This window comes from Myxocyprinus asiaticus, chromosome 12 (assembly GCF_019703515.2).
Source record: "Myxocyprinus asiaticus isolate MX2 ecotype Aquarium Trade chromosome 12, UBuf_Myxa_2, whole genome shotgun sequence".
Lineage (NCBI taxonomy): Eukaryota > Metazoa > Chordata > Actinopteri > Cypriniformes > Catostomidae > Myxocyprinus > Myxocyprinus asiaticus.
In genome coordinates, this window is record NC_059355.1 from 17,961,350 (window position 1) to 17,988,849 (window position 27,500).

The 27,500-nt window shown below is 37.8% G+C and overlaps 2 protein-coding genes across 6 annotated transcripts in view; one reads left to right on the forward strand and one right to left on the reverse strand.

The window, feature by feature from the left end:
* Positions 1–10,204, reverse strand: part of LOC127448999 (centrosomal protein of 95 kDa-like) — a 95,511-nt gene extending 85,307 nt beyond the window's left edge. Inside the window, exons 1-2 of one of the 2 annotated variants that reach the window (XM_051712042.1) lie at positions 9,826–10,193; positions 246–374 (exon numbers count right to left, since the gene is read on the reverse strand). In XM_051712042.1, the coding sequence (XP_051568002.1) occupies positions 246–374; positions 9,826–9,844 (148 nt within the window). In that variant the 5' untranslated portion in view covers positions 9,845–10,193. Of the gene's footprint in view, positions 1–245; positions 375–9,825 lie in introns of both variants that reach the window. The other variant, XM_051712043.1, reaches the window with a different exon arrangement.
* Positions 10,205–11,809: 1,605 nt separating this feature from the next.
* The window catches only part of LOC127449008 (probable ATP-dependent RNA helicase DDX5), a 22,944-nt gene continuing 7,253 nt past the window's right edge, over positions 11,810–27,500 (forward strand). For 3 of the 4 annotated variants that reach the window (XM_051712069.1, XM_051712071.1, XM_051712070.1), the window contains exons 1-5: positions 11,907–12,089; positions 12,706–12,874; positions 12,970–13,066; positions 13,160–13,293; positions 13,463–13,528. In XM_051712069.1, the coding sequence (XP_051568029.1) occupies positions 12,049–12,089; positions 12,706–12,874; positions 12,970–13,066; positions 13,160–13,293; positions 13,463–13,528 (507 nt within the window). In that variant the 5' untranslated portion in view covers positions 11,907–12,048. Of the gene's footprint in view, positions 12,090–12,705; positions 12,875–12,969; positions 13,067–13,159; positions 13,294–13,462; positions 13,529–27,500 lie in introns of all 4 variants that reach the window. The other variant, XM_051712072.1, reaches the window with a different exon arrangement.

Sequence of the window (27,500 nt, forward strand, 5' to 3'; positions counted from 1 at the left end):
TGTAAAGCTTTCAATTAACCTCTGAAAGGAAAGCTTCCATGTGTAATAACTAGCTGTACAGTGCATGTTGGCCCAGTTTTTCGAGATGGAATATTACAATTCTCAAACTAAATGCTGTAAAATTTCATACTGTTCAAATCAACAACTGAAACCTGATACAATAAAACAAAAATTATCAACATGGCAAAAACACACCTGGTAGATACATATAAATATAATGCATTGGGCTCAAGGAATGTGAATACCTGGTACTTTCTCTCCCAAGATCTCCTCATACAAAGCCACAAACACATTTGCATCACAGTCTGTAATCTTTTCAAGCCTCAGGCTAGTGTGACATTTCAACAGAAGATTGTTTGCCACATCCACCCAATCTACACAAAAACACAAGTGTACATTAAACATTTCAAACACAGTGTTTCCTTTCCCACTGAAAGGAATGCTAAATTTGTGTAAAAAAATAAAAATAAAAAAATAAATAAAAATCACAAACTTATTTGTTCTTGATTATTTAAGTTCTTGGTGTCAGAGGCAGGGGCTTGCGGCATGAATACAGAGCTCATGGCCCGGGCACACCAATCACAAACACAAATCGTGAACAGAGTAAATTCACTCACTGAGCTCTTTATTAGGAACACTATACTAATACTGGGTAGGGCCTCACTTTGCTTTCAAAACAGCCTCAATTCTTCGTGGCATGAATTCCGCAAGATGTTGGAAAAATTCCTTTGAAATTCTGGTCCATGCTGACATGACTGCATCTAGGGGTGGGCGATATACCGGTAGACATGGTAACCGGTAGAAAAATTGCCAACCGGTATACGTTTTATATTATCGTCTCTATCACGGTAATGCAAAATTGCCACACGAGAAATGTGTAAAGCACATAACACGTACAGTATGTATTACACACTCTGTCGGATAAATAGAGGAAGGTGGACAGACTGCTCGTTCCTCAAATTCATTTGAATGAGAAGATGAGAGGAGATTATGCAGGAAAACGTGCATCCTCCGTGGTGTGGAATTTGTTTGACTTTAGAAAACGCGACACCGAGCAGAAAACAGCGATATGCAAGGTTGGTACATTATGTCGATATATCCATGTGTGCATGCATGCATATATATATATATATATATCAGTGGTCAGGGCTTCATGTGAGACTGATAGAACTAATGAAATGTAGTTTTTCACTGACAGCTGCACGTGTCATTAGAGGAAAGCTTTTCTAGAATGCGAGAAAAATGACACTGAATCCGCATCAGCAGCATATCGCTTGAGCCACCGTCAAAGCAAACTCACTGACATTTATCCGTGCTCCAAACCTGCCTCCCATTCAGACATACTTGCAGCTGTGTTTTGTGCTAGTGTTGCATGGACATGCAATCTGAAACACGCAAGTGCGCATGAGTATTGAAGTCATCCAAGTCCTGTCATTAGTGCTCTAGTGACAGAAAAAGCGCATCACACCCGCTACTCATTCTGGTTTCTCTCAATGTCAAGTGGGTTTTTAAACTACACATCAAAACCCTTTCTAAAATTCTGTTCGAATGATGTTTGATATCACGGAAAAAAACAGCCATATTTCCCTTCAGATATTTTATATTTTCTTTATAGAGATTACTAAAAACTAGGGGTGTAACGATTCTTGGTAAAAAACCGAACCATACAGTTCACCACCTGTGGTTCAGGAAGCATTGGCACCACGGTTGGTTCACCTCACGTTTAATGATGCATCTGGAGCACAAGTTTTGGTCAAGAAAACAAAGCGTCAAACAGACGGGCACAGTTACAAACTCCACTAATGCACCTGAATGGATCTGTAAATGGATACGCTCCACCTGTGTTTCACGTAGGTCAACTTGATGACATCACTGTTCTGCAAGTGTTGTGTTTAGGTGAAAATGGCTAGTGAAGAAAACGAAATGCTGATAGAGAAGCCCCCTGCATTTCTCCTTTCTGGGAACATTTTCTTTTTGCAGTCAAATACAACAGTGATGGTCAAAAGACGTTTACAAAACAGGCACTGTTTGCGGACATCGCTCGACACGAGTGCTGTATACCGGTAATATGTCAATAATGCGCTTGAGGGTTTAAAATGTGCATGCAAGTTCTTCCTGGTTCCTCACACGGCTGTAATCTATCACAAGTGTCAATTTTGCACTTTGATTAATAGGGCTGTGTATCGGCAAGAATCTGGCGATACAATACGTATCGCGATACAGGGGTTGCGATACGATATGTTGCGATATATTGCGATATTTCTTATTTTAGGAATAGGATCTAATTTTAGGAAAGTTGTCATAAAGAACACACCACCATATGCAAACCTGAGCAAAAAAATATTATTTTATTTAACCAGAACACAGTGGGATCTGCATCAGTCCCTGTAACATTCAATGTCATGGAACTACTTTTTGTGCAAGCCGAGTAAAGGGGGAAAAAATAAAGTGCTTGCAGGATTCTTTAGTTAAATTAAATACATTTATATATATATATATATATATATATATATAATGTGTGTGTGTGTGTGAACAGTTATAAACAGACTGTATATATTTTGAGATCCTGCTTTAAAGGTTCACAGTGTAACAGTTTACATTAGTAACATACAACGTCATAACTTTTTTGTGATCTGATCAAAAGAATTACATCTACCTACATCTGAATAGTGCTTGCAGGATTCCTAAAGAAAAATGTAAACAATAAAATAAATACAGATGCTGAACATTCTCAGATCCTTTTAACTTGGATTTCACAGGTTTTTCAGTTTGTTTGTATTTATGTCAGTCTTTATTTTTTAATGTCAAGGTTTTTCTGGAGGAAGATAAGCTGGTCAACATGCTCAGATTTCAGGGCACTTCTATGTGCAGTAACAATGTCTCCTGCGGTAGAGAAAACTCTCCGCAGAGACGCTTGTGCCAGGAATGCACAGGAAACGCTTTGCTAGTCTGGATAGCTCAGGGTACTCATGTTCATGGTCTTTCCACCAACTGAGTGGGTTTTCTGGGAGTGGCAAAGGTTTTTCTTCTCTGAACCTCTTAATCTCAGCTGCAGCAGCATCATGTGCAGATTTTGGTGACATGTAGTCTTTAGAAGTGGCAAATACCGTTCCAAGCAAGTCAGCCAATGCACATGATCTCCTTGGTCTCTTCATGGGTAGCAGGGAGGTGGAGGCAGGGCCATCCTCAAAGTTAGGTAGGTGATCATCAACATCCTTTGACTGGTCAGTCTCCTCTACCGGACAGTATACCTCCTCTTGCTGCTGAACAACATCAAAGCATCAAATAAAATATTATTTTGTTACAGTAAATTGGCATTAACTATCACAACACATAATCTGAGTCCAAATTCATCCTATTGCATATTTCTATTTTGTAAATAATTATCCAAGTACAACTATTAAAACTAAATTAACATCAATGAACATTTGTATTTATTTACTTTTTTCTGTATTAACTGATACACTTAAAAACTTTAATGTATGTAATAAAAACATAGCCTAATTTATTAATGTATTTATTTACATTCTGTTGCTTCTTTATGGCAGCCACCACAGCAGTCAGTCATTTTGGAGTAGGTCTCTTTGATCTCCGTTTCAGTGAGAAAGGGTAGACCCTTAAACCTAGGATCAAGAGCTGATGCCATGCACAGTGTCTCTCATTGGCATATCTCTTTCCCAGATCTTGTGCTATAGCAGCCTTGATGTCCTTCACTGTCTTTGTATCATCTTGGCTTTCTTCTGTGCCCATGACAAGCTTGGAATAAAGTGGTGGAATGACAGAAAGAGTGGGCATGCTCTCTTCTGACATGACCCATGTGGCATCCTTCACTGGCTTCAGTGCCTTGAGCACTTCCTCGGCACGTGTTGTCAGCCTCGTTCAGTGTGAGGACATCCTTTTCACTCTTTCTGACCTCTGTTGAAAGGAGTGCTGCATAGATGGCTGGTTGTTGTTCTAAAAATCTTTCTATCATGTCGTAGATCTATTCCGCCTTGTGACAACGTCTGTGATTAACCTATGTTTTGGTAACTGGAGCAGGTCTTGTTTGTGTTTTAGCTGGTGACTGGCTGTGGTGCTACGTCTGAAAAAGCTTGTAACACGTCTGATCCTGGCGAGTAGTCGCTCCACTGCTAGCAATTTCAGTGCTTTCTGTGAGGCGAGATTCAGGCTATGTGCAAAACATTGTATGTGGGTCATGTCTGCAAGTCCAGCCGCGACATTCATATTGGATGCTTCCAAACCCCATTCAGTAACGGCCTCCTTTAGTAATTCTGCAATGTTATCCCGTGTGGCTGTCATACATCGCTCTTGTCTGTAGCACATACGAGACCAGAATCCACTCATTCATTATGTGATGCGCTGTTATCGTTATGAACGATTCAGTGGCCCGTGATGTCCAAGCATCACGTCAAAGCAACTCTCTCAGCTGAGTTGAGAGATTCCAGAACGCTCATTTTTACCTCCTTGTACAAGTTGGACACAGTGATGTCCGTGATGTGTTGTCGGGATGGTATTGTGTAGCGAGGCTCCAGTGTTTTCATCATATTACGGAAGCCTTCATTCTCTACAACACTGAGCGGGCGCATAGCTTTGCAAATGAAATAAAGTATTGATTGAGTTATTTTGGTTGCACGTGTTGAGGTCGGTGGTAACTTTGATGTGTGAACTTGATCCAGAGTGAGTTGAAGGGGATCCACTCTTTTAACGTTAGCTGTTTGCTGCTGTTGTTCTGTTAGCTGTAAATCAGAATGGTGCCTCGTTACGTGCGCTCTCAGATTTGTTGTGTTCCCCGAATATTTGACGTTGGTATTGCACATTTTACACACCACATGACTTTTGTCAATCCCTTCTCTATAATGAAAGCCGAAATGACGCCACACTTCAGCTTTGTACACCGTGGGAGCTGGAACAATTCTTTCCTCTTCCATTACTTGCTAACGCTAACATTAGGGGTGTGCTCTTATGCTACATCCTGTCACAGTTTACGTTCAGAGATAACAAGACTGCTAGTATCTAGCGGTCGGGGTATAAACCCAAAACGAAACCACTGCCATGAACCTTGTATGAATTTATTTATTGTTTTATATATCGACACAGCGTTTTTGAGAATCTATACAGTATCGCCAAACTTAATATTGCGATACTCACGTGAATCGATATTTTCTTACACCCCTATTGATTAATGGCATTAGGATGCCGTTATAGTAATACATGATTAATCATTTATGCCAACATCACCCAGGGAAAGAGACGCAGGTGAGCCGAAACTGCACACACTCCCTTCCATTTTTAAGCAGGCACTCAGTGCTAATTCGGACAGACATGAAACAATAACTAAAGCGCCTGGGGTGTTCATGTGGGATTTTCATGCATGATTAAAATACTCAAGCAGCATTATCACAACATCCCTTCTCGTATGCATTCTAATAGCAAGGTTATTCCTTCTATAGTGATGTACAGCTTCCGAATATTGAATATGTAAGGCTGGTACCAGGATGTCTACACACAAAAGGCGCCATTTCCGGTAAAAGTCAAAGAGCTCTGCAAGAATCAACATCATAGAACTCTCTCACAAAAGCTGAAATATACACCTGAATATCACCACGTGTGATAAATTTCAAATCGCCTTTGCATTGTTTTACAAAGCTGAAATCCCCCTCTTCTCTCTCCCCCTTCTCCCCTTCAACAGCTCTGGACCAACACAAAGACACAAGATTTATATGTAAAAATATAACAAATACCATGAAAACAAATAAAGCAACTGCACGTGTTTGATATCATTTAAGAGGTCTCTGTGCGACTGGTATAATGGTCTCTCTCCCATGTTGATAAAACTAATGGTAACAAAGTTATAAGGTCTTTGCCAAATACTGCATAATTATGGAGGTCTATCCCCCTCCTTGACCTACAATTTAAATGATCTCCTGTATGTTAACAAGGTTAAACCCCAGGAAGTCAAGAACACATTCACCCCCAAATTCTCATTGTTCAAAGGATAATACCATTTGGTACACAATGTTTATTCTGTCTAGGTATTTAAGGAAAGTTGGCAAGATGCTCGGGAATCTGTAAGCAGATCTCCCATGCTGTACCGCTGCATGTAGTTTTGTTAGGTATGTTTCTTTGACTTGCCTTTTATTTTTAGTAATGCTTGTTTATTCTGATCATGTGTGAAATTGGCTTTGATTGATTTTGTAACTTACATTTTAAATCATACCTGGCAAATAAATTGTTACTTTTTGATTTATTCTGTATTCATCCGATATCATTTATCACCGGTAGATTCGAGGGACGCCTTTTGTTACCGCAAACTTATGTCCAGGATAATGATCATTACTGGAGCTTATGAATAGGAGAAAACCAAGTAAGACTACCTGTCACTGCTTATCACTGTCTTAGCAAGTTGTATGAAACGTGACTAAATAAAACTATCATCTGGTTATGAGCAAGCAGTAGGCGGCCGAACCAGATGATATTATTAAACCCTGTAACCGCTGACTATGAACGGGCTGGCTATTTTGTGTCCGTGAGATCTATGCAACTAATCGGCCGGCATATGACTCTAAGCGACAATCAGGACCCGAATGAAAGGATAATGAATATTAAGATGATTCAGAGTAATCAACTTAAAAAGATCAAATTAAAAGAATGATCAGAAGTTAAACAGAGCTGTAATCTAAATTAGAGGTCAACTTCAATTGGAGACAGATTAATATAAATTGGAGTCAGATAAAATGAATAACGGAATCAAAAGTGTGAATTAACAATAATTGCTTTATTTCTGCACATTGAATTTCCACTCCGGAACGGATAGAAAATTATCCCTTTTTACATACGTGACTAAGCGGCAATATCGTCTGGTTAGGAGACAAGCAAAACCAGACAATATTGGTTAACCCTACAACCGCTGACTAAGAACAGAACTGGCTATCCATTTTCGGTAAGTTTACATAAATTAATAACGGCCGGCGTAATTCTCCAAAGATTGAAAGGACAGAACAACGCAGAGACCTTCAAGGGGCCATTTTATTGGAATCTGACATCGGAACAAATAGTTTGGTTTTTTACCCCAGATTTAAAAATATGTTGGGATGAGTATGAAGTGCACTTTATGTTGATGCATGTAGTGTTAAAATGTTGATTTAGTAATTAGAGAAAATGTTTTTTTTGTTTTTTTTTTGTTAAGAACCCTGACAAAAATTAACCATGATTTTATTATAGTAATACTGTAATAACCATGACTTCTGTCACCATGGTTTTCTGAGCAGAAATCATGGTTTTGATACAATTAACCATGGTTTTATAACAGTAATACCGTAGTTTCTATATTGTGGTTACTATGATTTTACTACAAATGCCATGGTTAAACTATGGTTACTGTTGAAAAACAATGATTGTTATTTAAGGGCAAACCTGTTGAAGTGTTTACCAAATAGATTATTCTTTGGATTTGGCAGTAATATTTATTTATTTATTTTAACAAAGCAAATACTGAACTGTGCCGAAACCGTGATACAAACCGAACTGTGAGAAATTTGAACTGTTACACCCCTACTAAAAACACAGCCTAATTAAGTGTTTTATTTATGGATACTTTTTTTATTTATGTGTTATTTTACTTTTTGCATTGCTTTGAGAAGATGTTAAGTTCCTTGAGGAGTTATAACAATAATTATAATAATACCAATAATAACAACAACAACAACTATAAGAAGAAAAAGAAAACTGGTGCACATCATAAGACTGAAATGTGGCATTTTTTTCTTTTTTTCTTTGACTTTGTTTGTCAAGTTCAAAATAAAGAGAACATTATATAAGTTTTAATTTATAATGCATTTAATTGACTGACTGGATTACTCAGAATTACACATTGTGACATGGCTTAATATATCATACAATTTTATTGATTTTTCAGAAAAACTTAACTATATCGTGATATATATCGTTATCATGATATAAAATTACTCATATCATGATATAGAATTTTGGTCATATCGCCCATCCCTAATTGCATCACACAATTTCCGCAGATTTGTCAGCTGTACATTCATGCTGCAAATTTCCTGTTCTACCACATCCCAAAGGTGTTCTATTGGATTCAGATTCAGGCCTCATTCACGAATGACAACGAGGCTGCGAGGGATAGCCTTAGTCTCTTCAATGGGCTGTAATGTACTTTAAAGTGTTTCTTTAAAACATTGATAAAATATCTGTCCAAGAACATTCAGTATACAAAGAACTCCAGATAACATGAGTTGTGGAAAATCAGATGTGAACTAAGTGCTTTATACAGCTTTATACCATTTGTGCCATTGAAGAAATGGCAAGTCTATCTCTCAAAGCCTCGTTGACATTCACATTAAAAATAAAGAATGGCGCTAGCGTGAATAAGGTCTATTACACCACCGCCACCAGCCTGGACTGTTGACACAAGGCAGTTTGGGTCCATGGATTCATGCTGTTGGCACCAAATTCTGACCCTACCATCTGTATTCCTCAAGATTCATCAGACCAGGCTACATTTTTCCAGTCTTCAACTGTCAAGTTTTGGTGAGCCTGTGCACACTACAGCCTCAGCTTTCTGTTCTTGGCTGACAGAAGTGGAACCCGACATGGTCTTCTGCTCTTGTAACCCATCCACCTAAAGGTTCGACATGTTGAGCATTCTGCGATGCTAATCTGCTCACTACAATTGTACAGAGTGGTTATCTGAGTTAGCCATTCTGAGTAAACCCTAGAGACTGTTGTGCGTGAAAATCCCAGGAGATCAGCAGTTACAGAAATACTGAAACCAGCCTGTCTGGCACCAACAATCATGCGTCAGTAGAAATCACTGAGATCACATTTTTCCCCCCCATTCTGATAGTGGATGTGAACATTAACTGAAGCTCCTGACCCATATCTACATGGTTTTATGCATTAATCTGCTGCCACACGATTGGCTGGTTAGATAGTCACATGAATAAATAGGTGTACAGGTGTTCCAAATAAAGTGCTCAGTGAGTGTAGCTCAAGTCAAGTCATATGGTGCTTTTCACAACACACGTCATTTCAATGCAGCTTCACAGAAAATTACGCTGTAACAGAAAATGAAGCAGTGATGTCTGTAATGTCTTTAAGTCCTTATTGAGAGGTTTCATTAAAGACATGATTGTAAATTATGCATTAAAGAAATATATATATATATATGTTTTTTTTTATTACATTGTCTATTATATTTTTAAATATTAGTCTTTAGGCCTCAAGTAAGCAGGCCAAAGTCGACTGTGTCAAGGAACACATCACAAACATACAAAAATCGTAAACACCCACACCACAGACATACAGTGATAATGAACACGCACACTCCGATCAAGAACACGGAGAAAAAAAGACCATTAACACACACATCATCATCGGCGCTCTAAAGCACGCCTTTCACTTTGTCAGTTAGGATCAGAAAACAAGCACACAAAAAAAGGATCTATACCAATTCAATTTTAAGGAAGTCGAACGACTACTGTTTGTTTCAAGCTTTCATTACACTGTATGATACGATTAAACAACATTAGTTGAATAACTTTTTATAACAGTGTGTAAGTATGAGGAAATATCTAAGCAATATTTCCTAACTACTGTGTCCTCTAGTTTGGCTGGCAATCTAAACTCTCAAACCCAATATTATTGTCTCAAACAAAATTACACATTTCAGACTGACTTTAGAAGAGAAATATCGTGTCAGTGTCCATTAAAACGTCATCAAATGTAAAATATGAGAGTTTTTAAATATAGCTAGCATGCTGCTAAGGCTAACATATCAACCGCCCATCGGTAGCTCAAACTCACCCATCTCCTCAGGTCCCATCGTGCAGATTTGATTCTTTAACAGCACACGGGCAGATTTTAATACACGGTTTATTAACTAAAGCGTTTCAGTTGATCAGTAAACTAAACAAGAAAGACGTCGATGTTTCAAGAGCTGGAACAGCAACAGAGGTTTAAAATGTTCTCGCGCTCTAATTGGCCGAGACTCCCGTTGACGTTTGCGGAACTAAGCCGGATTTGGCGTTAAGAACCAAAGAGTTGTAAAATACCGGTCCGAACACCACAACAAACGCGAGAATTTGGGGTAACTATATTGTGAATGAAATAGATTGTACATAAATGTATATTCTGTTACCTAGGATAGAATAAAATATGCACACAAAATGAAAACCCGGCGAAAATTTTACAAAGTTGGTTGATGACGTAAATGCAGACCAATAACGCCCCTCAAAGTCTTCTGTATCCGTACGCCGGTGTACTTTGTTCCTAAAATAGGACCTGAGTTCAAATCACTTTTATTGTCACACAACCATTTACACAAGTGCAATAGTGTGAAATTCTTGGGTGCAGTTCCCAGCAACATAGCAGTCGTGACAGTGATGAGACATATACCAATTTACAATAAACATCATATTTACACAACACAATTTAAAATCTAATATACACATAATTACACACAACACAATATACAAATAATAACATACAATGTACATTATACAATATACACAATATAGAATACACATTATACAATAAAATTGTTTTTTTATATATAGTATATATAAAATGTACAGTAGGTTGTATTGTACTGTATTGACATTCAGGCTGTCGGTTGATAGTCAGTTGCCAGTGTGTTGTTAAGAGAATGTAATTTATGACAGTCCAGTATGAGATAATAAGATTAATAAAGTGCAGTGCTGATGTATATTGATCGTGAGAGATCAAAAGTCTGACTGCTTGGGGGAAGAAGCTGTCATGAAGTCGGCTGGTGCGGGTCCTGATGCTGCGATACCGCCTGCCTCATGGTAGCAGTGAGAGCAGCCCATGGCTCGGGTGGCTGGAGTCTCTGATGATCCTCCAAGCTTTTATCACACACCGCCTGGTGTATATGTCCTGGAGGGAGGGAAGCTCACCTCCGATGATGTGTCTGGCAGTTCGAGTTGAATATCATATTGGGTTTTTCAAAAGAAAAAGACAGCAAAACTGACTTCTTTCTATTCGTGTAGTATGTTATGTTTAGATATGACAAAAAGCCCACACTGAATGGCCACAGCCTAATAAGAAACTTAAGCAGTGCATCTAATGTGCATTGATTTGGCATCCACACAATGCCAACCATGTTTTTTCCACTGAGTGCCAATGACCACCCATGGGCCTGGATAGGGGTGGGCTCAGGCCAGGACTGTTTAGAGATCACGTCCATCACATATGCAGTTATGCAGTCCATACATATCAACCGCCCATCGACAGCTCAAACTTACCCCTCTACTCAGGTCCCATCGGGCAGATTTGACACTTTAACCGCACACGGGCAGATTTTAATACACGGTTTATTTACTAAAGCGTCTCAGTTGATCAGTAAACTACAAAAAGAAATATGCCGATGTTTCAAGAGCTGGAACAGTAACAGAGGTTTAAAATGTTCTCGCGCTCTGATTGGCCGACACTCCGGTTGACGTTTGCGGAACTAAGCCGGGTTTGCCGTTCAGAACCAAAGAGGTGTAAAATACCGGTCCGAACACCACAACAAACGCGACAGTTTTGGGTAACTGAATAGTGAATGAACTAGATTGTAAATAAAAGTATATTCTGATACCCAGGACAGAAGAAAATATGCACATAAAATGAAAACCCGGCGAAAATTTCACAAAGTTGGTTGGTGACGTAAATGGAGACCAATAACGCCCCTCAAAGTCTGCTGTATCCGTACGCCGGTGTACTTTGTTCCTAAAATAGGACCCGAGTTGAATATCATATTGGGTTTTTCAAAAGATAAATACAGCAATATTGACTTCTTTCTATTAGTGCAATATGTTATGTTTAGATATGGCAAAAAGCCCACACTGAATGGACACAGCCTAATAAGTAACTTAAGCAGTGCATCTAATGCGCTTTGATATGGTATCCACACCATCAAGCGGTGTTGCAGCGGCCATTTATCCTCCCGATTCGGTCAACAAACCTCACTGTCTTTTCTCAAAACGGCCTTATTTTGATATTTTCTGATTCACCAAATTTATTTATAACATGCCTGGATATTCAGAGAGAGATCGTGGCAGAGACAGAGGGTAAGTTGAGTGTTTCTCTCGTCTCGGAATGTTTTTTTAACGTCGTTGAGTAAAATCGTGGCAGTCGAATTAAGTAAATGTTGTTACAACTTAAAGCAAAAAACACATGCAAGTTAATAACATACTCAATACTTTGGAAGACGTAGTGATTTTGTTAACATTGATATGTTAACATCTAGATGTTGTTGTTTGGTTTATTTTGGAGCTGTGTTTTGAGGGCAAGTGTGTGGATTCAAGATGCCGACCAGGCTCGCGAAATTACTAATGTATTATAATATAATTACACCTACTATGGTGAAAGCTGGGATTTTGTCGTGCTGACGTTGCTCGTTTACCGTCATAGACACTCCAGTCATGTATTTAATTGATTTCAAGGAGGCTAGCCTTTGCCATGGTAAATTCGTGTTAGGCTACCTGTTCTTTGTTCTGCAAGGATAAAAGGTTTTTTTTTTCTTACATGCATTTTTTTCCACTTCAGTAGTTAATTGACTTGGTGCTTGACATGGTTGATTGTTTACTAACTGTTTTTCTTAAACTTTTGCTAAAACTATAGTAGGTCCTATGGTGTGTAATGTGCTTTCACCTGAATGAAGCATCCGTGTGTGTTCTTTCATAGGTATGGCAGCAGTGCCCCTCGATTTGGTGGAGGCCGCAGTGGTCCTCCATCTGGGAAGTTTGGGAACCCTGGTGAGAGACTGCGGAAAAGGCACTGGAACCTGAATGAGCTTCCCAAGTTTGAGAAGAATTTTTACAAAGAGCACCCTGATGTCACTCGGAGATCAATGGTTTGTTGTGATCCTATTTGGACATGCAGAGACTTATTTGAGTAGCATTTTCTTGTAAAATTTTCTTTTCTTTTTTGTTTGTTTTTGAATTTCAGCAAGAAGTGGAACAGTACCGCAGAGGGAAAGAAGTGACGGTGAAAGGCAGAGATTTTCCTAAACCCATCATTAAGTTCAATGAGGCCAATTTCCCCAGTATGTAAACATTCTTGCATTAAGAACTTTAAAGTATATATGCTCATTAAAATATTATGCATGTATTCAACACAAGATATTGTTGCTCTCCAGATTATGTGATTGACGTGATCTCTAAACAGTCCTGGTCTGAGCCCACCCCTATTCAGGCCCAGGGGTGGCCATTGGCACTCAGTGGAAAAGACATGGTTGGCATTGCCCAGACAGGATCTGGGAAAACCTTGGCTGTAAGTGCTTCATTTTATGTCTCAACATAAACTTCAAAAAATGCCCTGAATGATGTTTGAAAATAAACTGCTGATTAGTATTCACAGATTTTGATAGTCCTGCGAAGTATTCAAAAAAAAAAAAAAAAAAAGATTTTTTTTCCCTTCTTTTTTTTTTTTTTGCCCACAGTACCTGCTGCCTGCCATTGTGCACATTAACCACCAGCCTTTCCTGGAACATGGAGATGGCCCTATTGTAAGCTCCCTCAAAAATTTTTTAAGCAGTTTGTTTTTATTTTTGCCTGTTCAGGGGTCTGTTTATCATACGTTGCATAATACATCTGAAATGATATGATAATCTTCAAATGGGATCAAATGAGGTCAAACGCTGCCAACGTGGCCAGAAAAGAAAAGGCTGACATGTAGTGAATAAATGTAATGCTTAACTGTTACATTGTTTTCAATTTCATTATGACCTGACTTTTTAACAATTGTTTTTTATTACTATTATTTTTATTCCAATGTCCGTTAGATGGTAATGCTGCTTACCTACATTAACTGATTTTCTCATATGGGGACAGCGGGTATATGATTTGATATTTTTTAATACCAATCTATAGAAATTCAGATTTGTGTATCAGATTATTACAATATTTTCTCTAATTTGTCAAAAGAAATGTCAGTGTATTCTCTCTGCATTGTCAAACAAACAATTGGTAGCCTGCGCTGTGGCATTTGAAAAATCTAAAATTAGTTTGATTCTGAATCAAAGTAATCGTCAACAAAGTCCAATGACTGCCAATCATGTTTAAATCAAAATTAGCATCAATTCTAAATCTATGTACTGTTACAAAGTACTGTATACTCTCCAACATAGTCCAATGTCTGTCAATCAATGCAAACAACATCAGCTGCCTGGAACTGAACTCCTAACCTGAAGTCAGGAGTGAATGCAGTTCACTGCATAGAAAAGTTATAGGCAGTTGCCTTGCTGTCTAATCAGTTAATGGTAGAGATCGATATAGATTTTTTTTTTTTAACCGATACGATACTGATTATTTGTATGTTTACATTACCGATATTTTCTTTATTTTACAGAGAAAGTATTCAATAGAAAAAAAAGTGCAAAAATTTTAAATTACAATAATAATCACAAACCATGTTTTTATATAATAACTACAACAATAATAATATGCAAAATAATTTGACAACATCTGATTTCAAACAGAGAACATAAACAACAAGGGAGTCTACCAACATTGCATGAATGTAATCTTCTATTTTAAACTACAGTTGTAAAAGGTTTGTGTTGTTTAATAGGGTAAAGGCAAATAGTTCGCTGGAATTAGTATTCATTCTCAAGAAAGTGAAAAACAATAAATACATCGCTGCGATTACAGAGTCCATCCCGAATGGCATCAGAATTAATTAATGTTTCATCAATCTCTAGATTACAGCAGTTGTCTCATGAAACACCTGCTGACAGAGATGATGTTTTTTGTTTTACAGTGAACAGCGCATGTGCATCTTATCTGGCAGCAAATGACAAGCAAATCTCACCAGTTCTCTCATTGTCACCCAACACAAAGCTATTTTAGACACATTATTGTGACAAGTATTTTGCCCAAAGCATTTACGCAAAACTTTTACTCAAATGGTGTCAGCGGAGAGAATTTCCACAGAGCTGTAATCACACAGATGATGATTCATGGTGAAATAAAGTTTAATAGTAAATGTTAATATAATTTAGGGAATTTGAAACAACCGGATCTTGTAAAAATCTGCGCTGGCATACGGTGGCCATTCTGGCATACTGCCAGTCATTCCGTTGGAACATGAGCATCTACCTGAATGGCAACTTTACAAGACTACTAAACAAAGCCAATTGAGAATTAAATTAGTTGGTCATATTTCCAACATGCCCTCATCCAAGGCTCTTCGAGTTGATTAATGTGAAGTAATGGTTCATCTTTGGGACTTTGCAGGATTTGTCTTTACGTGAGTTTGTCTCCGTTTCTTAGCGCTTAACTATACATCAAGCATTTATGTAACACATCTCACTAGAGCATGAATGGCTGTTACGTTTCATAAAATTTATGAATTCAAGCAATACAATGCAAAAGCAAGTTGCTTCACCTGTGGACAACCCCCTGCATTGTTTCCTCCCACACGCATTGCAGCAATGCTTTCTTGCATGCAATTTCAGAAACTCCCGCCAGATGGCGTCAGTTATCGGTGGATCCGATATTACAAAAACCGAACACATCTATTGATTCCCAATTGTTATCAGGCCCACTGGGTCTTGGGTCTAAAACAACCTGATTAACAGTGTGCTGGCTCGTGATAAATTTCATCAGATGAAACTACAGATGTTACTCTTTGATACAAACAGTTTTCATTGTAAGAACTTTGAGTTTTCGTTTGCTCACATAGAAATATTTAACTGAAAGTGAATCTTGTTTTGTCATGTGATGTCATGCTTTGATAATTTAACCCTTAAATGTAAGCCTAGAGCAGGGGTCGGGAACCTTTTTTCACTAAGGAGCCCCTTTTAAAATTTTTGGTAGATGCATTTTTTTGAAAGAGTCACAGCACAAATGAATAATTTACTATTTCAAAAACAAAGATTTTCAATAAAATAAAATGTTTATATTGCCCATAGACTACTCAAAAACACAAAAACAAACATGCAATATAGGTAACATATTGCAATATGGAACTAAGTACACGTGTTTGTGCAGGTCTCCATAAAATTACTTAATTTTTACAATTATTCATGAAACATTTAACTTCCCTTCTGGGCTGGGCGATATGTAAGAAAATATTCTATTATATGGTCAACCCCCCCCCTGCCAAGCAATATTTTTGCTTTATTGATTTTGCTTTAAAAATTAAATAAATTTATTGAAACATGAAAAACTTAAAAGACTTTTCTAAATTCAAATTGCACTTTAAATGAAACGGAAAAAGCAATTAAAATAACGAAGTGATTAAAAAAAATCTTATATATAACCACCTCCCCAAATCCAAACATTTACTGTCTCCAACGGCCCCATTTGCTATCACGCAAGCATCCGTCAACGACACCAGATGAAAAATTACTTAGCCTACAAATGAAGAACTAAAGACAATTATAAATGTAAAGATAATAATAATGATCATAATAAATAAGCCTAATAAATTCCCTTGTGTTCCCAAAAAATGCTGCCAAATGTGTGTTGTTATCGAATGTGTTTGTATTGCGTTTGTTAATACAGTTAATGCTGCCTAAATAAAATAGAACTCAATTTTAGGTTCAAGGTGAACATGTCTTGTATTACTTTATGATTTAATCACTTTTGTTTCTTTAATACAAAGATCCCTGTATATGTTACTGAACCTGCAGAGTTCACAATGTGTAAAAGCGAACTGCTCTGTGGAAATAAAGCAAACAAAACTCAGCACCTCATGAGATGATCGGAGATCATTTGCAGCATTCTCATAGACTACATTATTCTTGCAAACAGTTTTCAGTTGAATGAAACGGAGAACAGGGAGTGATAGCTCTTTACATGCGGTTGTTCCACGAGACAGTGTCCCGTTACACGCCTCTGAATAAACAGCGAATCAGACACGAGCATTGATGGCTTTTCTTTTGTCTGTTCTTAAAAATATAATAAAGCGTGTTTCTTCAAGCATGTCTCTTTTTGACTAACAGCATTATTTGTCATGTGTCACTCCGAGACATCAGGTCACCCACCTGTTGCGGGAAGATGAGCAAACTTACTCGTGCATGAAATACATTTGAATGAGGAGCTCACAAACAGGATTGAGCCTCGTCACATTTGGAGTGTGGCGGGTGCTATTTCACACATAAAAAAATAACAAACATTTGTAAAATCGCTCATGCTCTTAATAGCTAAGATTAAAAGTTACTGGGATACGAGGCTCAGAACTCTATGCATGTGCTTGTCTTGGAGAAGCACTTTCATTGCACTCGTGAACAGCGGAGCTCACTGCACACACATCAAATCAGATGCACATCGGCAGGTTTTCTTTCATCTGTTCTTCAAAATATAATCACTTTTCGTCAAACGTGTGTCTTTGTGTCTAATTTTATGTTATATATCACTCTGAGAAGTCTTACAGGTCGCCTTCCACAGTGGCTGGTACATCAGCAAAATACTCCATGAAAAATCCGCATTTGGTGGGTGTTCATTTCAAACCTTATTCACCAGGAGTAGGCTGTACGACAAATTCGGGAGAAAGGAAATCAAAACAGTGTCATTGACTTCAAGCTTTGCAATCGCACCCACACTTTCTGCAGGAAAATTATCTCTAGAAAGTTTTAAACGATCATGTGTTGGTGAATGGTGAGACACCCCGCGTCTCACTTGATTTTTAACAAAGAGCCACTTGTGGCTCGCGAGCCATAGGTTCCTGACCCCTGGCCTAGAGTCTCCTGATTTGAGTACAGTCAGTTTAAATTAATTTACAATATGTATAGGGAACAGGGAAGCAAAAATTCAATGTCCTCATATGAGGACGCAGGGTCGCACGAGGTTAAAATCCTGCATTCTTAAATTGCCTGAAAACAACAAATCATGAAAGATTTCTTATGTAAGAGGGCTATGGACACTTTTGTAATGGCACAGAGGACGGCACTGTTTTACAAAGTTTTTTGCATCTCTTGAGCTGTAGAGGGCGCTACGAACCTGTAGGTAAATGCAGACCTTGTAGTTAATGTACGGCCTTAATTGTACCAATTACCAAATGTAAGACTCAAAAAATTATGAAGTAAATTACTCCATGACTAAAGCGCTACCTCTGAGTAAAATGGGCTTGACCTATTATTATCTACAACCCCAATTCCAAAAAAGTTAAAAAGGAGTGATTTATAAATTCTATTCACCCTGTGCTATATTGAAAGCATTACAACACATTATTTGATGTTTTACCTTGAAAAATGTTTTACACACACACAGTTGAAGTCAGAAGTTTACATACACTTATGCTGCTGTCATTAAAACTCATTTTTTAACCACTCCACAGATTTCATATTAGCAAACTATAGTTTTGGCAAGTCATTTAGGACATCTACATTTTTTCAACAATTTTTTACCGACAGATTGTTTAACTTTTAATTGACTATCACAATTCCAGTGGGTCAGAAGTTTACATGTCAGGTCTTTAGGCAATTAGCCAATTCACTTCTGATAGGCTAATTGGAGTCAATTGGAGGTGTACTTGTGGATGTATTTGAAGGCCTACCTTCAAACTCATTGCCTCTTTGCTTGACATCATGGGAAAATCAAAAGAAATCAGCCAAGAGCTCAGAAAAAAAATTGCGGACCTCCACAAGACTGGTTCATCCTTGGGAGCAATTTCCAAATGCCTGAAGGTACCACGTTCATCTGTACAAACAATAGTATGCAAGTATAAACGCCATGGGACCATGCAGCCATCATACTGCTTAGGAAGGAGATGCATTCTGTCTCCTAGAGATGAACGTAGTTTGGTGCGAAAAGTGCAAATCAATCCCAGAACAACAGCAGGTAGACAAGTATCTATATCCACAGTAAAACGAGTCCTATATTGACATAACCTGAAAGGCTGTTCGGCAAGGAAGAAGCCACTGCTCTAAAACCGGCATAAAAAAGCCAGACTACAGTTTGCAAGTGCACATGGGCACAAAGATCTTACTTTTTGGAGAAATGTCCTGTGGTCTGATGAAACAAAAATTTAACTGTTTGGCCATAATGGCCATTGTTATGTTTGGAGGAAAAAGGGTGAGGCTTGCAAGCCGAAGAACACCATCCCAACCGTGAAGCATGGGGGTGGCAGCATCATGTTGTGGGGGTGCTTTGCTGCAGGAGGGACTGGTGCACTTCACAAAATAGATGGCATCATGAGGAAGGAAAATTATGTGGATATATTGAAGCAATATCTCAAGGCATCAGCCAGGAAGTTAAAGCTCGGTTGCAATTGGATCTTCCAAATGGACAATGACCCCAAGCGTACCTCCAAAGTTGTTACAAAATGGCTTAAGGGCAACAAAGTCAAGGGATTGGAGTGGCCGTCACAAAGCCCTGACCTCAATCTGATAGAAAATTTGTGGGAAGAACTGAAAAGGCGTGTGCCTCACTCAGTTACACTAGTTATGTCTAGAGCAGTGTTTCCCAACTAGTGTGCTGTGAAAGATTGTCAGGTGTGCCTTGGGGAATTATCAAATTCTCAAAAATAAATAAATGCATGAAAACAAAATTTAATTTCAGGGATCCAAACTCCTCACTTTTCGGAGAAATTAGCCATTTTGAAACCATAAGCGGTCACTTTTGTGATTGTGAAGAGCAATGATTAATGTGCAAAAGTGACTGATATTTATAAGGGTTAAGGGTCTTTCACATGACTCGCCTCAGCGCTGCAGAATACATTGAAGTCTATGAAGTAATGCCACTTTACACAAGTGTTTTTCACACACGTTTTTGCTTCACCAATAATGTCTTTGAGAGTACTAAGCAACAAGAAATATTTAAAAACTGTCCAAATTTGTGAAGAGACATTGAATGTCTCAATTTCTATTAATTAAACATTACATTATCATTTCCGAATATCAGAGACCCCAGTTATTGAACTAATTTAAATTCACCAAGAAAACGCTTAGACCTAAACATAAACGAGTCCTTTTATTACTTTCTGCTATCCAAGCAACTGCAAGCTTTTTTCTGTCTTCCAAATACATGTTTTCAATGTTTGTGTACACCTCCCTCTTTTTATCGTGGCAAACTCATAAAATCGCCCCCCTGTAACGCTTTCTGCAACTCTTGTCAATGTGGCGCTTGACACTGGCATTGAACGGAGCGTTGACGTCTCGACTCAACTCATGTGAAATGCGCTTTACAATGACGAAAGAACATTATTGAAACTCAAAATTATTATTGTGGTCTTTTCTGATAAAAGCCATGCTCAGCAGTTTAAATAGGCTACTGTAGGAAAATGATACCGTAGATCTGCTTTGTGTTTATAATTCTTATACTGAAGTCAGTAGATTTGTAGCCATGCAAGTTTCAATAAAGGACTATAGATCTGCTTTGTTCTTTTAATGCTTAAACACTATAAAGTCTCTTGGTAGATTTCGGTCATGAACGACTCAAAATGATTCACTGACTCACTCATAGCACATAAGACGCTCATTTGTCTCCACCTAGTGACATTTCCAGAAGGGGTCACTGAACAAATCAGTTAATAAAATTGAACAAATTTGTGAAACAGAAGCAAGCCTCACCAAAATACTCTTTATTTTGCATCTAATTCTGCACAAATGTAAACTTGAATAAACTTGAATCACTAAAATAGCTGGAATTGGTGCTTTTAGCTTATTCTTTAACCAGTGAATGTCTTTCACCCCTCATGAGTTTGCATCCCTGTAATTTGTTGTGGCATTGCATGAACAAATCTACAAATTAGAAAAGAAGCAAATTTGTTGTTTTTTCATTACCCATTTAGCGCTCTTGCCACCTGTGTCCTCACACAGCGTAGCCTAACTATGTGATTTTTTTTTTTTATTTTTCTTTTTCTTTTGCATAGCCGAATTTCAAACATTACAAGTAAAACATGGACAAGTTCTTGAAAATGAAAATATTGACGATGGTAAGCCTATGTGGGTTAGTGGTGTGCCGTAGAATTTATTTGTCATAAGAAGTGTGCCGTGGCAGAAAAAAGGTTGGGAAACTCTGGTTTAGAGGAATGGGCCAAAATTCCAGCAACTTATTGTGAGAAGCTTGTGGAAGGCTACCCAAAATGTTTGATCCAAGTTAAACAATTTAAAGGCAATGCTACCAAATACTAACAAAGTGTATGTAAACTTATGACCCACTGGGAATGTGATGAAAGACATTTCACATTCTTAAAATAAATTAGTGATCCTAACTTACCTAAGACAGGGAATGTTTTCTACGTTTAAATGTCAGGAATTGTGAAAAACTGAGTTTAAATGTATTTGGCTAAGGTGTAAGTAAACATCTGACTTCAACTGTGTGTGTGTGTGTGTGTGTCTATATATAAATAATATACACACAGTTGTGCTCAAAAGTTTGCATACCCTGGCAGAAATTTAGAAATTTTGGCATTGATTTTGAAAATAGGACTTATGCAAAAATATTTTTAAAGATAATGATCATATGAAGCCATTTACTATCACATAGTTGTTTGGCTCCTTTTTAAATCATAATGGTAACAGAAATCACGCAAATGGCCTTGATCAAAAGTTTACATACCCTTGAATGTTTGGCCTTGTTACAGACACACAGGGTGACACACACAGGTTTAAATGGCAATTAAAGTTTAATTTCCCACACCTGTGGCTTTTTAAATTGCAATTAGTGTCTGTGTATAAATAGTCAATGAGTTTGTTAGCTCTCATGTGGATGCACTGAGCAGGCTAGATACTGAGCCATGGGGAGCAGAAAAAAAAAAAAACTGTCAAAAGACCTGCGTAACAAGGTAATGGAACTTCTTAAAGATGGAAAAGGATATAAAAAGATATCCAAAGCCTTGAAAATGTCAGTCACTACTGTTCAATCACTTATTAAGAAGTGGAAAATTCGGGGATCTCTTGATACCAAGCCAAGGTCAGGTAGACCAAGAAAGATTTCAGCCACAACTGCCAGAAGAATTGTTTAGGATACAAAGAAAAACCCACAGGTAACCTCAGGAGAAATACAGGCTGTTCTGGAAAAAGATGGTGTGGTTGTTTCAAGGAGTACAATACGACGATACTTGAACAAAAATGAGCTGCATGGTCGAGTTGCCAGAAAGAAGCCAATGCCACAAAAAAGCCTGGTTACAATATGCCAGACAACACCTCGACACCCCTCACAGCTTCTGGCACACTGTAATTTGGAGTGACGAGACCAAAATAGAGCTTTATGGTCACAACCATAAGTGCTATGTTTGGAGAGGGGTCAACAAGTATTGTGCTCCTTGAAACCACCACACCATCTTTTTCCAGAGCAGCCTGTATTTCTCCTGAGGTTACCTGTGGGTTTTTCTTTGTATCCAGAACAATTCTTCTGGCAGTTGTGGCTGAAATCTTTCTTGGTCTACCTGACCTTGGCTTGGTATCAAAAAAACATTGGAATAATGTACAGATTTTGCTGTTTCAGAAGGAAATTGGTACGTTAATTCACCAAAGTGGCATTCAGCTGATCACGAAGTATAGTCAGGACATTACTGATGTTAAAAACAGCACCATCACTATTTAAAAAAAAAAAAAAAAAAAAAAGTCATTTTTGATCAAATCTAGACAGGCCCCATTTCCAGCAGCAATCACTCCAACACCTTATGCTTGAGTGATCATGCTAAATTGCTAATTTGGTACTAGAAAATCACTTGTCATTATATGAAACACTGCTGAATGCTATTTGGTTTGTTAAATGAAGCTTAAATGAAACATTGTCTTAGTGTTTGTTTTTGAGTTGCAACAGTATGCAAAAGACTGGCATGTCTTAAGGTCAATATTAGGTAAAAAATGGCAACAAAAAAAAGAAACTGCTTTGTCTAGAAACTCATCAGTCAAATATTGTTTTGAGGAATGAAGGCTATACAATGAAGATTTCATACAAAGGTGTACACTACAGTCTTCAAAGACAAAGGACAACTGGCTCTAACAAGGACAGAAAGAGATGTGGAAGACCTGACAGCTTCATTGAATTCTACCTGCTCAACACCAGTTTCATGTATAACAGTAAAGAGAAGACTCGGGGCTGCAGGCCTTATTGGAAGAATTGCAACGAAAAAGCCACTTTTGAAACAGAAAAAGAAAAGGTGTTGTAAGGTGCGTGAGAAGTGCCCGACAAGACAGTCACATCTATGGCAAGTGCTACAGGAAGCGTGGGGTGAAATGTCACCTGAGTAATCTGGACAAACTAACAGCTAGAATGCCAAGGATCTGCAAAGCTGTCATTGCTGCAAATGGAGGATTTTTTGATGAGAACTCTTTGAAGTAGTTTAAGAAGTTCTGAACTTTTTTTTCTTTTAAATTGTAATAGTAATTTTTCACGTTATTAATGTCCTGACTATATATTGTGATCAGTTGAATGCCACGTTGTTGAATAAAAGTACCAATTTCTTTCCATAAGAGCAAAATTTGTACATTATTCCAAACTTTTGGCCACCAGTATATAATAATATACATATATATATATATATATATACACACACACACACACACACACTACCAGTCAAATGTTTTGAAACACGACTGAAATGTTTCTCATGACCTTAAAAATCTTTTGAAGGCATATGCTTAAATGTTTGAAATTAGTTTTGTAGACAAAAATATAATTGTGCCACCATATTAATTTATTTCATTATAAAAATAAAATGTAATAAAAAAAAAAAAGTTTTTGAAATTGATGACTTGAACCAAATAATAAAGAAAAGCAGCCAATAAGTGCCCAACATAGATGGGAACTCCTTCAATACTGTTTAAAAAGCATCCCAGGGTGATACTTCAAGAAGCTGGTTGGGAAAATGTCAAGAGTACATGTCTGCAAATTCTAGGCGAAGGGTGACTAGTTTGAAGATGCTAAAATATAACACCGTTTTGATTTATTTGGGATTTTGTTTAGTCACAACATAATTCCCATAGTTCCATTCATGTTATTCCATAGTTTTGATGACTTTACTATTATTCTAAAATGTGAAGGAAAAAAAAATTATAATAAAGAATAAGTGTTTCAAAACTTTTTACCGGTAGTGTATATACTCATTTTAAAATGCATGATTGCAACATGCTCCAAAAAAGTTGGGACAGTTGAGTGTTTACTACTGAGTAACCTCACCATTTCTTCTAATAATGTTATTAAGCGTTAGGGCAGTGAAGATACAAGTTTAAGTTTAGCAAACAGAATTTTCCCCCATTTATCCATTATGCAGGTCTTCAGTTGCGCAGTTGTAGGGGGCCTTCGTTGCCGTAATTTGCGCTTCATAATGCGGCACACATTCTCAACTGATAACAGCTTGGATAGTCCTTTTCCTCTTTGGACCGAAGAACAACTGCTGTTTTTTCCAAAAACTATTTGAAATGTGGACTCCTCGGACCGCAAAAACAATTCCACTGTTCTGCTTTCCATCTCCGATGAGATGCTTCTGGACAGTGTTGATGTAGGGCTTCTGCTTAGCATAGTAAAGCCTTAACTTGCACCAACTTGACATGGTGTTGACTGACAAAGGTTTACCAAAGTAGTACCGAGACAATGTCATGATGTCCATTACAGATGCATGACGGTTGTTAAGACAGTGACCTCAGAAGTATAGGAGATCATGTACATTCAGAAGTGGTTTTCGGCCTTGCCCTTTACGCACCGAGATTTGACCGGATTCCTTCAATCTTTTAACTATAATGTGCACTGTACAGGGTGAAATGCCCAAAATCCTTCCAATTTGTCTTTGGGGAACATAGTTCTCAAAGTGCTGGATTATTTGCTGCAAATTTGTTGGCAAATTGCCGAGACTCAACCCATCTTTGATCTTGAAGGACTAGGCTTTTTTGGAGTCTCGTTATATACTATAACACGGTTGCCTCACTTGTGTAACTTGTTTCACATCACCTTGTTTTTTCATCTCGTCAGATTGTTATTAGTCCTAAATTGCCCCTTTTTTTGGAATGCGTTGCAGGCATTTTTTTTTTTTAAGAGAAAGCATACATTTTCAAAAAGCAATGCTGTTGATTACGTAAAACATGAAGTACCTTATCTTTATACTGTTTTTGTTCAAATGCAAATCACACTGTTTTTCTTTTTTTATAGACCATTTTGAGAGGGTTTAAGGAAGTGATGTCTTTTTGTTCCTTGATCAATTCCTGCTAATTGTCGAACTCAGACTGTGTTCCAAATGGCATAAATCACCCTCCGAAGGGGACTTTGAAGGGAGAACAATTATGATAGTCATGCAGCAAGATCACTTCAAAAAGTTTCCAATAAAAATTATTTAAAAGAGAGTTCTGAATGACCCTTATTTTGGAGCCCCACACCTTTTAGACTTTCAAAGATCTCAGAATGGATGGTAAAGTTTAAGAAGGGAATAGGCATAATCACTTCAGAATGGAACGCACCCTCATTCGAAACAACATCGGGAGCCAGGAGGCGCTTCATTCATAGTGACTTTAAAATCATAAACGTTACTAGTGTTGACACAACTGTCATAAAATGTCTTTACTGAAATGTGGGCCATGTTGGTCGGTGGCTGGATGCTCCCTGGATGCCTGGGACTAACGGAAATTAAAGTGTGTAGATCTCTGTAAAAGCAATGGAAAATGGATGCATGAACTGCTTCAGTGAAGCAAATGGCTGAATATGAGCAGCTAACATCTGTAGCACACATCTCTGATAGGTGAATGACATTTAAGCAAAATAATTATAAGTTTGATAGGTAGAGCTCAAAGTGACTATAGATCGCTCCCATTATAATGAACGAAGCTGCGCAAGTTATTTATTATGAAGGTATTTTTGGAGCAAAACAACTGAGCGCCTGTGACGGTGGAATTTGTAGTTGTAGAGATTAGCCACACGTGTATCAGTAAATTTGAAGCCCCAGAGAAAAATGTTTTAAGAGTTGCAAACTTGTAGATTTTTTTTCTCTCTCCCATAAACACAACACAACAGTTACACCTTCTCAAATTCTTCATTGCAGGTGCACAAATCCTATACTACGAATCACAAATTAAGAAACTCATACGCTCACATTTTTGCTACAGTTGCTGCAGTGAATATGGTGCAAAACACATTCACACACCCGCATAAAAAAATGTGAAGTCACGGACAAATTTTGCTCATCCGCAAATCAGTATGTGAATTCATCCAATGAGAGTTGCACACTTGTAGAATATTTTCTCACAAAAAATTTTTTTTTTCTTGGATATTTTTCTAGCACAAACACAAGTACATAACTACAACTGCTTGAATCTGCTGCTACAAGTCTCAAACACCTTTTTTTCGCTTGCAAATGACAAGTTCTGCACGCTCTCCCTTTTGCACCACATATCTATGTAAAATATGGAGCAAAAGTGATTTGTGCATCTGTAGAGGCAGCGGCGGGCACTGTTCAGAGATCAGAGAATTTTGGCCAATCAGAAGAGCTAGTTTGGGCGCCTGTCTGTTGGCGGAACTTGGTGACCGAACGAGTAGGGAAAAAAAAACTTCCATGAGCATCTTCCCAAGCTGGCAGTGGAAAATACCAATAAAGGTGTTTTTTTTTTTTCTTTTTCTGAAATCACTCACTGTTATACATTTGTATATAGTTTAAATATGCGCGCTGGTCAGCTACGTTGGTAATCAGTGTTTCTTAGTTAGGGTAGCCTTTCTTGTTTTATGAAAGGTAAGCTAACGCTAGACTACCTGCACTAAGTTTTTTAACAGTGAAGGAAAAACAAATTATTTGTGAGAAAATATTCTACAAGTGTGCATCTCTCATTGGATGAATTCACATACTGATTTGCGGATGAGCAAAATTTGTCCGTGACTTCACATTTTTTGATGCGGGTGTGTGAATGTGTTTTGCACCATATTCACTGCAGCAACTGTAGCAAAAAATTTGAGCGAATGAGTTTCTTCATTTGTGATTCGTAGTATAGGATTTGTGCACCTGCAATGAAGAATTTGAGAAGGTGTAACTGTTGTGTTGTGTTTGTGGGAGAGAGAATAAAATTTACAAGTTTGCAACTCTTAAAACATTTTTCTCAGCGACTTCAAATTTACTGATACACGTGTGGCTAATCTCTACAACTACAAATTCCACTGTCACAGGCGCTCAGTTGTTTTGCTCCAAAAATACCTTCATAATTTACTATTACATTTAGTCATTTAGCAACCACTTTTATCCTAAACGACTTACAAATTTAGTTAAAAATAAATAAATAAAAAAAATCCTTACCTTGCCCGCAGGTCAGTCAGACAGCTTCACTGAACGGATTCATTGATTATAACAGAAGTGATCTAATATTACCGATCTCTCCGCTGAGGAAATAATTGTAAGCATCTGAACTGCGATACAATATCATCGCCAAGTCACTTTAGGAAAACGTTTGACGTTATTTGAGGAAAATACGTTAACTCGGAGTCTTATTTAAAGGATCCGTTAATGATACCAGAAGTGCTTCAGGAATAGTTGCGTTCTAAGTCCTTTGTAATTGTTTTCATGCTTCAAAAGGTGATGCAGTGGCTGGGACAGACTTCCAGTATCACATTTGC